The 18,472-nt window shown below is 43.8% G+C and overlaps 1 protein-coding gene across 2 annotated transcripts in view; it reads left to right on the top strand.

Annotated features, from left to right (window-relative positions):
* The window catches only part of INTU (inturned planar cell polarity protein), a 102,130-nt gene that overhangs the window by 43,774 nt on the left and 39,884 nt on the right, over positions 1-18,472 (top strand). For both annotated transcript variants that reach the window (XM_075336186.1, XM_075336177.1), the window contains exon 4: positions 2,890-3,093. In XM_075336186.1, the coding sequence (XP_075192301.1) occupies positions 2,890-3,093 (204 nt within the window). The remainder of the gene's footprint in view (positions 1-2,889; positions 3,094-18,472) is intronic.

Here is an 18,472-nt window from a genome sequence, read left to right as displayed (position 1 = left end):
TATTTACATCATAAGTAGTGTCCTTCGCTTTGATGCGGGCTCATACACCGAGCCCGCATCTTTCCCCACACATGCCGGTTGATCTGATTAGCAGAAATGTGGCTCTAACAGGTGTGGGTGGAACGGAGATCCGCTTTCGGTTGTTAACCAGTGAAATCCTGCTGTGAATTTCTGACAGCAGATTTAACACACCGTGTGGGAGTTCATCATTCCCCGCTGCGAAAGGTAGCTCCGTAACGGGATTTCAGGACGCCGATGGATTGTCATGATAGTTGGGAGTCATCTGATGACCCCTGTATCTGTCATGAAGAGCTTCCTGTGCACACTAGCTGCGAGCTGGCATTCACAAAACAAATCGGACGATCGCAGCTTCAAGTCCCCTAAGGTGACTAGTAAATACAATAAAAATGGAAACATTTTAAAAAATTAAACATAAGTTCAAATTACCTCTTTTTTGCCCCATTTGAAATAAAACAAAAAATAAACATGGTTGCAGAAATGCCAGATCTATTAAAATATAAAATAAATTTAATCTAATCTCTTAACAGCGGAACAGGAAAAATAATCTAAACCCGAGATTTGCGTTTTTTTTGTCCTCCACAACATTGCAAAAAGAGGAGATCAAAACATCACGTCTACTCAAAAATGGCGTCCATAAAAATGCCAGCTGAGGATGATAAATTGGTTTTCCACTACTCAGACAATCCTTTTTCAATCTGTATAGTGCCCCCTTTTAAAATAATAAAACACACTCATTTTTAGTGCTGACACTCTTTCCCAGGATCACGTGATTTCTGTGGCCAATCAGCGTCCGCTTCACTCTCCCCGCCTTCAGGCAAATCGCTTACATCTGAAGGAAGTGAGCGCTGCCACTTACTACTTCAGATGTATGTGATACATATGAAGGCGGGGAGAGTGAAGTGGCCCCTGATTGGCCACAGAAATCACGTGACTTAACACTGTTACACAATCCTGGAAGAGACCATGCCAACACCACAGGAATGCTTCTGGCACTGGAGGGGAGTATAAAAGTGTTATAATTTCAATGTTTTGGTTTGTAGAACTGATGTTGGTCAAGTATACAGTGGGTACGGAAAGTATTCAGACCCTTTAAACTTTTCACTCTTTGTTTAATTGCAGCCATTTGGTAAATTCAAAATCTTGTCAGGAAAAAGAACAGAAATGTAGAAATTTTTGCAAATTTATTAAACAAGAAAAACTGAGATCACATGGTCAAAAGTATTCAGACCCTTTGCTTGGTATTGAGTAGAAGCACCCTCCTTTTGAGCTATTGCAGCCATGAGTCATCTTAGGAATGATGCAACACGTTTTTCATACCTGGATTTGGGAACCCTCTGCCATTCTTCCTTGCAGATCCTCTCCAGTTCCGCCAGGTTGGTTTGGTGAACGTTGGTAGACAGCCATTTTCAGGTCTCTCCAGAGATGCTCAATTGGGTTTAGGTCAGGGCCCTGGCTGGGCCAGTCAAGAATGGTCACAGAGTTGTTCTGAAGCCACTCCTTTGTTATTTTAGCTGTGTGATTAGGGTCATTGTCTTGTTGAAGGTGAAGCTTTGGCCAAGTCTGAGGTCCAGAGCACTGTGGGACAGGTTTTCTTCAAGGTTATTTCTGTACTTTGTGCTGCATTCATCTTTCCTTCAATTGCAACCAGTCGTCCTGTGCCTGCAGCTGAAAAACACCCCCATAGCATAATGCTGCCACCACCATGTTTCACTGTTGGGATTGTATTGGGCAGAAAGAAGAGAGAAGATCGAAACACCCCCCCCCCCCCCCGATCATACTCACCAGACGCTAACCGGGAGCAGGTGAGCGCATCAAGGTCCTGTGGCGGAACGCACACACACGCATCACACACACGCATCACACACACGCATCACACACACGCATCACACACACGCATCACACACTACAAAACGCATCCACACATTCACCACATCCAGCGATATCACCTGCTTCTCGGTAGCGATACTGTGCAGTGCAGTGACCTTCCAGGACCTACGGGTGGATCACATGGCCGGAAGCATGTGGTATTTTCGGATGTTGTGAGTGTGTACGCACGCGCGCGATTGTACTGGTATGTGCGTTATCGTGTGTGTGTGAGAGTGTATGCGATCGGATGTGCGTGTGTCGGCAGGAGGCAGAGGAGGACAGCGTGCTGCACTGCTGCTGGAAGCGCCCACCGGAGAGCACAGGGAGGAATGATGTGAAAGGTGTGTGTGTGTGTGTGTGTGTGTGTGTGTGTGTGTGTGTGTGTGTGTGTGATCTATGCGAGTATCAGCCAGACGCAAGGGAGGCGTGCAGCACACCTGCTGGGAGATCTGGGAGCCATACAGACAGGGCTGGTAAGTATGACGATCCTGGGAAGGGGGGGGGGGGGGTCTGCTTCTTGTGGGGGGTAAACTTAACGCCAACCCTCAACCCTGTCTCCTCGAGACTAAGACACCCCCTGAAAATAAGACCTAGTGCTTTTTTCAAGGCAAAAAAAATATAAGGCGGTGTCTTATTTTCTGGGAAACAGGGTATCAGTTTAATTAAACACAGCTGGACTCCAGTGAAGGAGTAGAACCATCTCAAGGAGGATCACAAGGAAATGTGATTTAAATATGAGTGTCTGAGCAAAGGGTCTGAATACTTATGACTATGTGATGTTTCAGTTTTTCTTCTTTAATAAATTTGCAAAGATTTCTACGTTTCTGCTTTTTTTTTTTCTGTTAAGATGTGGGTACAGTGTACATTGAGAAGAAAATGAACTTTTTTGAATGTACAAAATGACTGCAATGAAACAGTGAAAAATGTAAAGGGGTCTGAATACTTTCCGTACCCACTGTAGATTTTATACTGATTTCATTTATACTGCTTTTCTCTTAAAAGGTGAAACTGACGTTTGAAACAACCGTGTTCGATGCTCAAATTCCATCTCCAAATATAAGTCCTGTGCCACAGCCACCTATGAGCAACATGACAAAGCTGATCTGGGGCGAAGAATATACAAACCACCAGAAAATCTTACAAGACATGCCTCACATAGTAATGTACCTGTCACTAAGGCTCGACTCTGACAACTCAAAAGAAGAGGTAAGTGACTTTCTGCTAAAGTTTTTAATTTCTTTGGCCAGGCAAACACACTCAGGTTCAAGCTGATTCCACTTACCTTGAGCAATGATGTTTTTCCACCTTATAGGGAATCTGTCAGCAGGTTTTTGCTACCTCATGTAGAGCAACAGTGTAGGAAAAAAGATTCTGACTCTAACGATGTATCACTTAGTTTACTGGGTGAAGCAGTTGTGCCACAGAGTATTTAGATGTAGCAGAGCTCACCGAGCTAACCCTACCCACACCACGTTTTTCTGTGTACATTTTATGTTACCAGTACCAGTCAGCTGCTAATCAGTGCTGGTAGTGATAATGTTCTGCTGATAAAACACTTATTGTATTGAAATAGCACATAGCTTAATAAGGGACACATCCCTGAAATAAATGTCTTCACCCCTACCGCATGCTACCATCAGATTACATAGCAAAGACCTGCTGACAGATTCCCTTTTAATAGCATTGATTTGGAACAGTTGCACTATAATCGCCTTAATCACTGACTCGATCTGTATTTACTACTGCTGGTGTCTGATGGTACGTATCTATGAGGCTCCATTCTCGCATCCATAGTACACACCATTGTGCTGTTCGTTTTTCTCAGACAGATGACCAGTAGTTTTGTTGATTTGTACACACGTGTTTTAAAGACTTATCCATGTGTCTGAGCCACAAGACTCGGAGCATGTCCTATTACCCGATATTGGGGATCAGACTTGGTGTTTAAAGGATCTGAATAAATACAGATGTCAAAAACCAGACGATGGTGTTTAATCTGTGTTTCACCTCTGTTTCACAGATCCATTTTAAATTGGAATCTGTCATCACATAATGTAAAGACAGAGACCCTGATTCAAGCAATCTGCCACTTATTAGGCTGTTTGGTATAATTTTGATAATCTCCCACTGATAAAACTTATTTTTATTACTAGAGGACTAGTAACCTTGCTAGCTCCTCCATATTTATGACCTCTTTGTAGCCCCACCCTCACCTTTTGATTGACAGCTTTCTGCCAATGCACATTGTATGCAAAATGCTGCCAATCACTGATGTGGGCGGGGTTATACAGAGTTCAGTATTCAGAGAACTTGTATATCTACAGCAGATAAAACCGTGATTTTTATCAAAACCTCAGCAAGCAGCCCAGTAAGTGACAAATCATTGTAATCGGGGAATCTGCCCCTACATTATGTTGCACTCACTTGGGGTAACAAAAGCCTGGTGACAGATTTCTTTTAGTCCATGGATAAACACAACTTCAGACAGACTACTTCTTTCAATGTTTAAAAAGGGATGAGAAAAAAAAGATGCAGGAAGCATGAGACGTGATAGAAATAGTGTGTTTTACACGGATGTAGAAATAGACATTGATGTGTGAATGGAGCCGTATGGTGAGATCAAGCAACCATTTACAGCTAGACCCATATGGAGAGATTTTCGGCGAGTGTGGACTTACACATCATGATGAAAATTGGCTTAAATACAAATTTTCATATGTGAAATGTGGCATAGCACAGAAATCTAGTGCTTTCCCATATGGAGCCAAGGGGAGGGATAACCTTCCATAGTGTACCTTCTTTTGCTAGGATCCATTTACGTCCGCTCTTTAAAAAGAATCTGTCAGCAGGTTTTTATTTAATTTGAGACCAGCATAATATGGAAACCCTGATCACAGGGATGTGTCACTTACTGGGCTGCTTGATGTACTTTCAGCGAATCACTACTTTCTCATGCCGTGTAGTCCTTGTGCTCTCTATAACCCCGACCCCATCTCTGATTGGCAGCTTTCTGTCTATGCACAGGTATACAGAAAGCTGCCAATCAGTGGGGTGGGTGGGGTTATACAGAGCTCAGCATTCAGAGAACTGCTAGGTCTTCAAATAAAAAACTGTAACAAAAAACCCAGTAAGTGACATACCATTGTAATAAGGGTCCCTGTCTTTACATTATACTGATCTCAGATTACATAGCAAAATCATGATGGCAAATTTCCTTTAATATCAAAATAACCAATTAGTCACTGAGAGCATGAAAGAATTTTCATAAACTCTGAGGCTCAGGATGAACATTCCTATACCTTCTACTCAAAATAAGAAAAACCATGAACTTATTTCTAAGATGAAACGTGGTTTGGATACTAGCCTGTGGGTGGTAGGGAGCATAGATCTGCTGTTAGCAATAAAATCAGGCACCTGAATATCTTATTGTTATGGGATATCCTCTTCTGATTCTTTCTCCCCTTTTATCCTCATTACCCTCATTATTTGGCAGATGCATAAAGTGGTTTTCCACCCATTACATTGATGGACTATGCCCTGATGTTTGATCTGCCTAATGAGGCGTCTGCTACTTATAGAGACGACAGGACCGACCTGGCTAGTTAATTTTAATCATTGGGTCCCAAGGATTGACCTCCGTCTATCTGACCTTTCATAGAATGTTTGTTTATTTTTTTGCCCATGATGATCAGTTACATATATATATATATATATATATATATATATATATATAGATAGATAGATAGATAGATAGATAGATAGATAGATAGATAGATAGATAGATATAATATATATATATATTGCCTTATTCATTCTGTCTTGCTTCAAAATGACGTCATTACAGTGACAACCGTCGCCACACCGCGCGCTAAAGAGCCTGCGACCAACGGCTCAGCTAACTGAACAGCCCGAACTACAGGCCGACAGGACGACGCCCGACACTTTTCCCCCCCACCCACACGGAGCCCCGACTCCCCGGTGAGTGCTGCACCCCCGGGAGCCCACCACACCGGCAACCCAGCCATCACATACCCACCGCTCGCCACCGCCCCACGCACACATTACCCCACTCGGCTCTACTCTGCCCTCCGCATGTATACACTGAAAACACACACACGAATAGTCACCTGGCCCCAGCACTGACGTCCTCAGCGCCATGGCCCCGCTCGGCTCCACCCCCCGCACTCCGCCTTCCGCATGTATACATTAAACCCACACACACACAAATAGTCACCCGTCCCCAGCCATACAGTCCCCGGCACGGACGTCCTCAGCACCACCCCGCTCGGCTCCACCACCCCCCGCAGGATGGGGGCACATGTCAGGATAGTGGCTGCACCACGATGAGGGCACATACCAGCATTGGGCCACATCACAGCATAAGCCCACATACCAGGATGGGGGCCATACAAGGATGGAGACTATACCAGGATGGGACACAGACCAGGATGCTGCATATAATTGCCTTAAGCGGGCTTTACACGAAACGACATGGCTAACGAGATGTCGTTTGGGTCACGGGATTCGTAACGCACATCCGGCCTAGTTAGCGATGTTGTTGCGTGTGAAACGCAGGAACGACCGTTAAACGATCAAAATTACTCACCTAATCTTTGATCGTTGTCCGGTCGTTCTAATCCTGAATATCGTTGCTGTTGCAAGACGCAGATTATTTGTCGTTCCTGAGGCAGCACACATCGCTATGTGTGACTCTGCAGGAATGAGGAACATCACCGTACCTGCGGCCGCCCGCAATGAAGAAGGAAGGAGGTGGGCGGGATGTTCAGCCCGCTCATCTCCGCCCCTCCGCTTTTATTGGGTGGCCGCTCAGTGACGCCGCTGTGACGCCGAACGAACCTCCCCCTTAGAAAGGAGGCGGTTCACCGGCCACAGCAACGTCGCTAGGCAGGTAAGTATGTGTGAAGCGATGATGTGCGTCACTGGCAGCGATTTGCCCGTGACGCACAACTGACAGGGGCGGGTGCTTTCACCAGCGACATCGCTAGCGATGTCGCTGTGTGTAAAGCCCACTTTATTCTGTCTGTCTGTCTTGCTCCAACTCTACACCGTGTTGGCATATATCTACCTGAACCAGTTTTTGGCCATGGACAACTGTACGTTGCGTTTTCAAGAGTGACAATGAGATCCAACGTCAAAGTGCAAGTTGTTGACACCCCTTTACAAGGAAAGTTACTTACAGAGAGTGAAAAGGTCTTCACACAATGTGGTGTATATTTTTACTTAACTTTACACTGTTCATGGCCTTCTTTCATTACAAGCCATTGACATCATTAAACATTAGACTCATCTATTAAAACTGTTCCTTCTGTTGTTTGTCATTTTATAACCAATAAACAATTATAAGAATACTAAATTAAACCTAACCCATCCAGTCCATTCATCACCTTATTATTCAATCTGCTAATCTACATACACATTCTAGACTACCCGATACGTTAGAATCTGGTCACCTTCTAGTCTGTTATAAATATCCCTTGGTTTTATAGCGTTAAGTCAGCTTCGTCGGTTAAACATGCAGTAATGTAATTCGAGAATTTACACTCCCTTTAAGTAGGACCTGTCATCAGTTTGATATTTTATTCCTGTTGCTCACCTGAGTATTCGATATTTTTGCATATCCATCATACAGTTGCAGAGATCTAGTTTAGAGTTTTGTATTTACGGCTAATCTTTATGGTCTTTAACAAGTGGGCATGGATCACAGATTGTCCTGTGAGGGTACGCCCCCCCTGAAAAGAAAAATGTCAAAAATGGAAAAAAAAAATACCCAGGAGCAATGGGAATAAAATAAGAACAAAAACTGTCCATTATTGACCTGATGACAGGTCCTCTTTAATACCATGCCAATCATATCACAAAGAAATGCCTCTAGAAACAGTGTTGCCAGTCTTCTTTTACAGTATTATGGGTCCCACATACAGAAAAATGGGCTCTTCATATTCCTCCATACAGAAAAATGGGCTCCTCATAGTCCTCCATACAGAATAATGGGCTCCAAATAGCCCTCCATACAGAATAATGGGCTCCAAATAGCCCTCTTAACATAATATTGGGCCCCACATAGTTCTGCATACATAATAATGGGCCCCATATAGCCCTCCATACAAAATAGACTCCTCATAGTCCTCCTTACAGAATAATGGACCCCACATAGACTTCCATACAAAAAAATGGGTCACCACATAGCCCTCCATACAAAATAATGGGCTCCACATAATTCTCCATAAAGAATAATGGGCTCCACATAATTCTCCATAAAGAATGATGGGCCCCACATAGTCCTCCACACAGAATGATGGGCCCACATAGCCCTCCATACAGAATGATGGGCCCCACATAGTCCTCCACACAGAATGATGGGCCCACATAGCCCTCCACACAGAATGATGGGCCCACATAGTCCTCCACACAGAATGATGGGACCCACATAGTCCTCCACACAGAATGATGGGACCCACATAGTTCTCCATAAAGAATGATGGGCCCACATAGCCCTCCATACAGAATGATGGGCCCCACAAAGTTCTCCATACAGAATGATGGGCCCCACGTAGTTCTCCATACAGAATAGCTTTGCGGGCGAAATAAAATCGGCCTGCTAGCCAGATTTGGCCTATGGGCCATAGTGTGACTTGTGGTGTACAGCCATCCCCAGCCTTCCCTTACGAATGAAGCACTTGCACAGGTTTCATCACCGGCTCCCTGCATTCATTTTTCCATTTATAAATGTGTTAATAGATCTCGTCTGGCTACTGGTGGCCATTTATTGCATACAGTCTTTCTAGTGCCATGAGTTTGTGTAGGTGAATGGCAGATCAGGGTTTGTCCCTATACTCAGGTGCTTAATAGGTTTCACATTGAGCTGATAACCTTCCAGTAAGCTTCTCTGCTTCTAGTCCTCTGGCCAGCAGTCGTGTGTATAGATGTCGTGTGTGAATCATGGGAAACTTTATATAAAGTTACATTCTGCTAATTGGATTGGATTTATGTATTTGTGAGTTATAGGCAAAGTGGTGTTTGTCTGGGGCTTACACACATCACATGTTTGTACCAAACCTATACTCTGAATGCTGGTCTTAAAAGAGGCGCATCCCATTATGTCAGTGGGGTCCATTAGGCACCAGTGTTATCCATCGTTCAATGGATGTGTCTACACTTTGGTTTACAGCCCAGTATCTGCTGCTTGTGATAATATAAAGGCCATCTTATACATTTCTGCCATACGTGCAATATGCTCTAAATCTATAGTAGATGCTGGGGTATATATGAGTAACTTCATCCGGTGTCTGATCTGGGTGTATGAAGCGCCCGCCCAGGAGCTGAGCCTGCTCCACACATTGATGGTTGCTACCTTTTTCTACAACTATCTCCAATTCCTGCTGTTTATCTACTTAAAGGGAAGGTGTCGTCAATCTGCTGAAATCAGACTGTAGAAGTAATGTAGAAATATATCTCACATTACAGCTGCAGTAAAAGTGGGTGGAATCTGCTCTCCTGCGTGTGATGTCACCTCCCCCTCCCAATCTGGGTGTTTCAAAAAGGATAAGAGAATGAAGTTTAGGATCACAGTGCGGAGCCATTTTGTTGTTGGCCGCAAAGTGATTATAATGTCTAAAGCAGGGTTCTCAAACTCGGCTGGGTGTATGGGCCGCACAGAGGAAAAAAAATAATTTGGGGGGCTGCATTCTTTGCAGGACAAAGAGACATTTTTATTGGTATCATATATAATATAATTATTTTTTTTTTTACACACCTTGGGATCACTGATTTTGAACATTTTCACTTGTTTATTATAGCAAACGTGCACATTCTTTGTTTAAATATAAAAAAAAATATTTTTTTTTTCCATTTTATTCCTTTCTTGTAACTAAGTGTTACAATTAGCACTATATAGAAATTTTGACCAACATCTTTTAGTAATGTTCCCCATCTTGTTGTAACGTGCCCATCCTTGTCTCCTTGTAGTATTGTGCCCCATCCTAGTCCCCATCCCACAGTAATGTGCTCATCCTTGTCCCCATCCTAAAGTAATGTTCCCCATCCTTATCCCTATCTTGTAGTAATGTGCCTCATCCTTGTCCCCATCTTGTAGTAATGTGCCTCATCGTTGTCCCCATGTTATAGTAATGTGCCCATCCTTATCCCCATCCTATAGTAGTGTCCCCAGCCTTGTCCCCATCTTATCGTAATGTGCCCATCCTGTACTAATGTGTTCATCCTTGTCCCCATTCTATAGTAATGTCCCCATTCTATAGGAATGTGTCCATCCTTCTCCCCCATCTTATAGTAATGTTCCCCATCCTTGTACCCATGTCCCCAATCTATAGCAATGTCCCTAATCTATAGTAATGTGCCAACCTTGTCCCCATCCTATAGTAATGTCCCCAGCCTTATCCCTATCCTATAGTAATGTTTCCCATCCTTGTCCCCTTGTAGTAATGTCCCTATCCTGTAGTACTGTGCCCATCCTATAGTAATGTGCTCACCTTGTCCCCATCCTATAGTAATGTTCCCATCCTATAGTAATGTCCCCAGCCTTATCCCCATCCCATAGTAATGTGCGCACTTTGTCCCCATCCTGTAGTAATGAGTCGGGAAGTGGCGGCGGCGCCTGAAAGGGGGCAGTGGCTATAACTTACCGATCGCTCTCCAGTCCTCAGCTTCCACAGACGCCGGAGTGAAGGTGAGGGGGGCGGTCTCCGGCACCAGATCCACAGTGATTAGAGAGATCGGTCACAAGGTCGGTCTCTCCAATCAGAGCTGGGGGCGGGTGAAACAGACGTCACCCAGCCCCAGCCAATGATCGGTGCTACAGCTGCACTGGTAATGGCTGGAATTCAATGTTTCAGCCATTTTCAATGGCTAAAACATTACAGTGGCTGTGATTGGCTGAGTGGCGTTCGTCAGCCAATCACAGCCTCTGTAGGTCCTGGGAGGAGACACCAGCCCTCCTGAGGTCAGGCAGAGGTCCCCTCCTCCCCGAATCTAAGATATTTGCAGCGATCGCAGCCACCGGGGCTCCGAGGCCGCGATTCCGCCATGACGTACTGGGTACGTCATGGGTCCTTAAGTACCAGGGAGCAATGATGTACCCAGTCGTCATAGGTGGCTAAAGGGTTACATGTGCCGTGCTTCACACACACACACACACACACACACACACACACAACATTGTTCTCACCTGTCCCGCGTTCCCCCGGCTGCCTGATCTCTGCTTCGTGCGGCCCTCAGGCCCGTGCCCCTGTTCACTATCGCGGCCGGTGCAGGGGCCACAGCCACTGTCAGTGATTTATGTCAGATGATTGTATTGCCGGCGCGAGAGTGCAGCGCCTGCAAGACATTCATCTGACATAAATCACTGAAAGTGGCTGCGGCCCCTGCACCTACCGCGATAGTGAACAGGGGCACGGGCCTGGGGGCTGCACAAAGCAGCCTGAGGGGCCGCATGCGGCCCGCGTGTTTGAGACCCCTGGTCTAAAGTGTCACCGAGGACAGCTGCATAGTGCTCCGCTGTCTCCCTCTGTATGCCCCACTGCTGGCTGTCTCACTCTCTATGCCTCGCTGTATCTCGCGCCCCCATATACTGTGCTGTCGGCCGGGATCAGAGGTCCGAGGGGACAAACGGTGAGGAGGGGTGATCCGTAGTGCAGTACCGCTCCCAGCCGCATGCACTCACCTCAGACCTGCGCCCCCGACAGGATGTCCTGTCAGCGATCACAGTACGAGCAGCGGACGGGGGCCCAAGGTGAGTACAAGTGTGGAGGACGGGTGAGCGGTGGTGGTGGTGTAAGTGGGGGAGGGGGGCTGAACGGCAGAGTGGAGGAGCAGCACGCCAGGATCAGTAATGGTTCAGTCACCATTGCCTGGCATTGGTACTCACCCCATCCGTCCTGGCGGGTGACAGGAGTAAAGTGGAGCACACAGTATACGCTGTGTGCTCCACAAAGATGACGCTGATCTTCTCCTTCTGCTGTGATCTGGACAGCCCAGGGGGCACGTCCCATTTCACATCAGACGCCGTCTCTAATGTTACTAAATGGGGTCGCAATCCGACCACTGTTATCTATGCACAGGGGGCTGCCATAAAGGAGGTGAGTAACTGTCGTTACAAACACCAAATCAAGATGGCAGCCCCCTGTGCTTCAGTAAAACTAGAATTAAATAAAAACTAAATAAACAGTGATTTTAATTTTGTATTAAAAATACTTGATTTGATAATCACTATTATTAATACAAAAATAAAAAAACGCGACACCCTACCTTTAAATGCCGCTGTCTCATACTGGTGAGATTATTAAGGTGCGATAAACCTGGTGGGGCATACAGTCATCCTTCTATCACTGATCCAATCAATGCCATCTTAGCAACCCTTTGAAGTTCAGCTAGAGAGGAGGCTTTATGACGGCCCATTATTATTACTATTTACTTCAGTACTGCAGTATTGCCATGTGAAATACCACTCCAAGTTTCCTATGGGGTCTACAAAAAATGACTTTTTTACAAAATATTGAAGAATTAAAAAAACAAACCCCACAAAAAATACAAAAAAAAATTAACCCGTACGGTAAATGTGATTTTAAAAAAGGTTTTTTTGTTTTTGTTTTTTTTTTTTCAATAAGTCCTCAGTCTTGGCTTTAAATTGCCTTTTTGGAACTATCAAGCCATCGTATTTGCACCAAAATGATACCAATGAAAACATCAGCCCACCGTGCTAAAAAGCCAGCTCTGAAGCAGCTCCATTGACAGAAAAGAAGTTACAAGTCTCAGAAGATAGCAGCAAGAAACAAGTTTTAATTTTATTTTTTACAAACTTCTCAATTATTTATTTATTTTTTTTTTTTTACTAATTATGACAAAAATTAATTTTTATTTGTTTAACATGTACTGATCTGGAGAACCATATTGTTGGGTCTTTTTAGCCTCACACTGAACGCTGTAAAGATTACAATGTAAAAAAATGAATACATTTGCAGAATTCCGTTTTTGTTTTTTGTTTTTTTTTTTTACTCCAGATTTTTTGGATTATATTTATTTATTTTATTTTTACTATTTTTCAGTACATTATATTGTAAAGTGAATCGTGTCGTTGAATACTTCAACCCATCCCGCAAAAGACAAGTATTCCTGTAGCTGTTTCCCCAGAAAAATAAATGCTCTTGGAAGAGTAGGCGGAAAAATTAAAAGTGAAAAATCAAAAATTGTTCACAGTGTAACTACTGTATGTGAATAAGGCTGCACATCAAACAGATAATGGTATAATGCCTCAAGCATATGGAAAAATATTGGAATATACAATGAAAAATGCTACTTGCTAATTTGAACATGTGAATAATGAATTGCATACTTGCCATGAATATTAGGAAAAAGGAGATATTTAGCAATTGCATTGATCAATGTAACCGAGCCCCAAAACCTCGTCAAGGTACATCTCTATATTGGGGTCCCTAGCTTTGTGACCCTAACTGTGTGTCATCTCATTGCAATTAAAAACTGCTGTGGGTGGAGAGGGGTAACTAAGGGTAACTAAGCAGTTTTTAATTGCAATGAGATGACACACAGTTAGGGTCACAAAGCTAGGGACCCCAATATAGAGATGTACCTTGACGAGGTTTTGGGGCTCGGTTACATTGATCAATGCAATTGCTAAATATCTCCTTTTTCCTAATATTCATGGCAAGTATGCAATTCATTATTCACATGTTCAAATTAGCAAGTAGCATTTTTCATTGTATATTCCAATATTTTTCCATATGCTTGAGGCATTATACCATTATCTGTTTGATGTGCAGCCTTATTCTTGTATAGTATGTATTTTTTGGCTTGCACTCATAATATATATATATTAGTGCTCACTTCAGTTATCCTATTCAGTTATATGTAGTTTTTTTTCTGAATGTGAACACAGCTCCGCCCCTTTCGGCCATGTTTTTTCCATCTCCTATATAAGAAAGTCCTTAGTTACCCCTCTCCACCCACAGCAGTTTTTAATTGCAATGAGATGACACACAGTTAGGGTCACAAAGCTAGGGACCCCAATATAGAGATGTACCTTGACGAGGTTTTGGGGCTCGGTTACATTGATCAATGCAATTGCTAAATATCTCCTTTTTCCTAATATTCATGGCAAGTATGCAATTCATTATTCACATGTTCAAATTAGCAAGTAGCATTTTTCATTGTATATTCCAATATTTTTCCATATGCTTGAGGCATTATACCATTATCTGTTTGATGTGCAGCCTTATTCTTGTATAGTATGTATTTTTTGGCTTGCACTCATAATATATATATATATATTAGTGCTCACTTCAGTTATCCTATTCAGTTATATGTAGTTTTTTTTTTTCTGAATGTGAACACAGCTCCGCCCCTTTCAGCCATGTTTTTCCATCTCCTATATAAGAAAGTCCTTAGTTACCCCTCTCCACCCACAGCAGTTTTTAATTGCAATGAGATGACACACAGTTAGGGTCACAAAGCTAGGGACCCCAATATAGAGATGTACCTTGACGAGGTTTTGGGGCTCGGTTACATTGATCAATGCAATTGCTAAATATCTCCTTTTTCCTAATATTCATGGCAAGTATGCAATTCATTATTCACATGTTCAAATTAGCAAGTAGCATTTTTCATTGTATATTCCAATATTTTTCCATATGCTTGAGGCATTATACCATTATCTGTTTGATGTGCAGCCTTATTCTTGTATAGTATGTATTTTTTGGCTTGCACTCATAATATATATATATTAGTGCTCACTTCAGTTATCCTATTCAGTTATAACTACTGTATGTGACATAAGATTGTACTGTGCGGGAAGCTTACTGAATGTGCAGTAGTCACAAACTAGTTGTATGCATTGGCAGAATATCTACAGATACAGTACTTTAGTGAGGCCGATGCCCATTGATGGGAGCTTACTGTGAATGCACTACAATGGCGCATGCGCAGGATTTTAGCAACATGTACAATGAGCGCCATCAATCTAGTCAGAGCAAGGGAAGCATTTGGGACTCTGTTTACCCTCAAAACACATTAGATGGCCTCAACCGATTGTTCTGCCAGCACTATACACAGGAGTGCTCCCGTGTTCTCTGTGAAAAAGCCTCTGCCAGACATGTCTGCTGGTCGCTTTTCACAGGGAGAAAAAAAAGATTGATATAAAGTGGGCTTTACACACTACGATATTTCTAACGATATGTCGTCGGGGTCACGTCGTTAGTGACGCACATCCGGCATCGTATAACATATATTGTAGCGTGTGACAGCTACGAGCAACTGTGAACGGGCAAAAATACTCACCTTATCGTTGCTCGTTGACACGTCGCTCATTTTCAAAAAATCGATAGTCCTTCTGCGTGCCGGTTGTTCATTGTTCCTGAGGCAGCACACATTGCTCCGTGTGACACCCCGGGAACGATGAACTACAGATTACCTGCGGCCGCCGGCAATGCGGAAGGAAGGAGGTGGGCAGGATGTTTACGTCCCGCTCATCTTCGCCCCTCCGCTTCTATTGGGCGGCCGCTGTGTGACGTCGCTGTGACGCCGAACGTCCCTCCCCCTTCAGGAAGAGGATGTTCGCCGCCCACAGCAAGGTCATTCGGGAGGTAAGTACGTGTGACGGGGGTTACTGACTTTGTGCGACACAGGCAAGAAAATTGCCCGTAACGCACAAACGATGGGGGCGGGTGCGATCGCACATGCGAACGCACGATAAATCGAGGCGTGTAAAGCCGCCTTAAGACATGCCTGATCTTAAACTCCCCCAGCGATCAATATCCAATGCTCCCAGACATTAGCGTCGGCCAAACTCGTTGATATTAGGTATGGGGGGGCTAAAGTGAAAACGGCTAGTCATGGGTGATCTATGTGCCACTATCGGCAGCCGTAAAGGTGTTTTCTCATGATCGTATCATTCTAGGTTATTAGTTTAGACGTTCATAGCTGCTTTCATCAGTCCTGTAACGGTAACATAACTGAATGTGGTTTAAGGAGAGTATGGCCACCTTCAGGACGTTATTACTTGTAAATGTCCACTTCTTGTAGATCAGGAGCACTGTGGACTTCCTATTACATCTTAGTCTCCCCATTTTTGTTGCCTGGAGACCAGTTTCTGGCATTTTCATTGAGATAATGTTTCTTTTGTGCTTCCTTCCTTTTTTTATTTTCTTTTTGTTTTATATAAAGCATGAGTGTCTGATGTAACAGATTGTTTCTCTGAGCTGAAATCCAGAGGCCTAATTAAATTAGATTAGAAGAATTGGCTGTGGCCGTCTCCTTTTGTAGGATAGAGAATCTTTGCGCTAGTATTGAATTCGGCTGTTTTCTTTCTTTTTTTTTTTTTTTTTTTTAGCAGACTTTATGAAGCTCCATCTATTTTAGCTGTTAAAAATAAAATTCTTTACATTAAAAAAAATGTTTCATTTTTTTTTGTACACCTTTTGAGAATAGCTGGAGGGATGTTGGAAAAATAGGTCTTTTATGACAGGTTGCAGCGGTGACATCACTACTACAGTCGATGTGACCCCTGCAGCCAATTGCTGGGCATAGCGAACATGTTGATGTAAATAGCACAAGACTCGAGCGCACAACGTCGCCGCTGCTGCCTGTCAAAGACTGGGGGCAGCCCTACCCCATCCTGACAAATTCACCTACCCTTTTTGACCCCAATCCTCCCACCTTTTTCTTTCTCTGACCTTCTTCCTCTTCCTCTTCTTCTTTCTCTCCTTCTTTCTCTTCTTCCTCTTCCTCCTCTCGCGGAAATGTGCACAGTGTGACCGCTGGCGACGTGTTGCGCATGCGCGAGATTATGGGCGGCGCTGTGATTTTCATCAGCAAGTACCCGCCCATAATCTCGTGTTCGTGCTTTCACCGCCGCCTCCACCGTTCTGCGCAAGCGCTGGCCAGCTTACCTCACGTCACCTCTTTGAAATTGCGTGATGGGGGACGGCCTAAAGCGACAGGGAGGCAGACTAACGGCCACCAGAGAGCCCGCCTCTGTGTACCATTATCAAGATCTGAATACAAAAAGGTACCACTTTACAAAGTCTTTATTTTGGTCAGAAAGGGTGCACATGACAGGAACATTGCTAGAATGCAGCCCAGGAGCTGCACAGGGGGAATCTTTTAGGTTTAGTGCAAAATTTCTGATGACAGATTCCCTTTAAAGGAGCGATTAATTTTTAGTTATGTGTATTCCCATCTCCAAGATATTATTACTATATGTAGTAATAATAGCAAATACCTCCAATTAGAGATGTAGTATAGTTCTCCTGATTATACCTTTGTCTCTTATCTCATGTGCAGGGCATTGCAGGTTAGGTATCCATGGTTACGTCCATACATATAGTCACAATTAGTTGCTCAGGGCCATAACCATGGATACCTAAGCTGCAATGACCTGCACATGAGGTAAGAGACATGGCTATATCAGAAGAACTATACCACATTTCTAATTGGAGGAATTTTCTAATACTGTATTATTGTAATAATAATAATAATTAGTGTATGCTCACACGAGTGTATGAATCTGACTAGTGCAATGTGAGAAAATCTCGCATTGCACTCGGAACAACGTTATTCAATGAGGGAGAGCAGATGGTCAGCTTTTTTTCCTCATCCAGATTCTGAATGAACGAAAAGTCACTGCATGCTGCGATTGTCAGCGAGAGACTTGTCACTTGCACCCATACAAGTCTATGGGTTCGAGTGAAACATGGGACTGCACTTAGATGACATTCAAGTGCAGTGTGATATACGCACATGCTGACAATGGAGGAGATGGGGAGAGTAATCCCTCCCTCTCCTCTGCAGCTGTGATCTGATCGCAGGATTGGATCACAGTCACATGACACTTGGCTCATGCTTGCAGCCGAGCGGGAGCCAAGAGTCATTAGCATATTACATCCGATGCACTCGCATACCATCATGTGAATCCAGCCTTACACCTACTAAATATTGGGATAGGATCTTAGAGATGGGAATACCCCTTTAATACTATGGCCATTTAACAGGCAAAATCTAAGATAAAAACAAAATGAGCATATCCCCTATACTATTTTGATCAAAAAGGCGTAAAAGCCACTTACTGTGACAAGGTGTACTCAATTGGTACGTCATAGGTCGTGGCTTGATGCGGACTCACACACCAAGCCCCTGCTTCTTTCCTTGCACATGTTGGCTGATCTGATCAGCAGACATGTTCCTCTAACAGGCGTGGTGGTTTGGAGATCCACCCACGGCTGTATCCAGTTAAATGCCACTGTCAATCTCTTGACGATGGGATGTAACATGCACCTGCTCGGAGTGCGTCATTCCTCGCTCCCATGAGCCAATGACCCCGTATACCTGTCAGGACAATCTCCCTTTGAATGGTGGCTTTGAGCTGACTTTTATAGGAGACCGTGATTTCTGCTGTACAGAGAAATGCTACTACACTGCTCTTTAAAGCACAAGCGATCAGACAGTCGCAACTTCAAGTCCCTTAGAGGAAGTAGTAAATGAAAAGGAAAAAAAATCTAATTTGTGCCATTGAAAGTAAACCTTAAATAGGCCAGGCACCATA

The sequence above is a fragment of the Anomaloglossus baeobatrachus genome, chromosome 1 (assembly GCF_048569485.1).
Source record: "Anomaloglossus baeobatrachus isolate aAnoBae1 chromosome 1, aAnoBae1.hap1, whole genome shotgun sequence".
NCBI lineage: Eukaryota > Metazoa > Chordata > Amphibia > Anura > Aromobatidae > Anomaloglossus > Anomaloglossus baeobatrachus.
The sequence above is the reverse complement of the archived record's forward strand: the minus strand, read 5'-3'. Positions and strand labels throughout refer to the sequence as shown.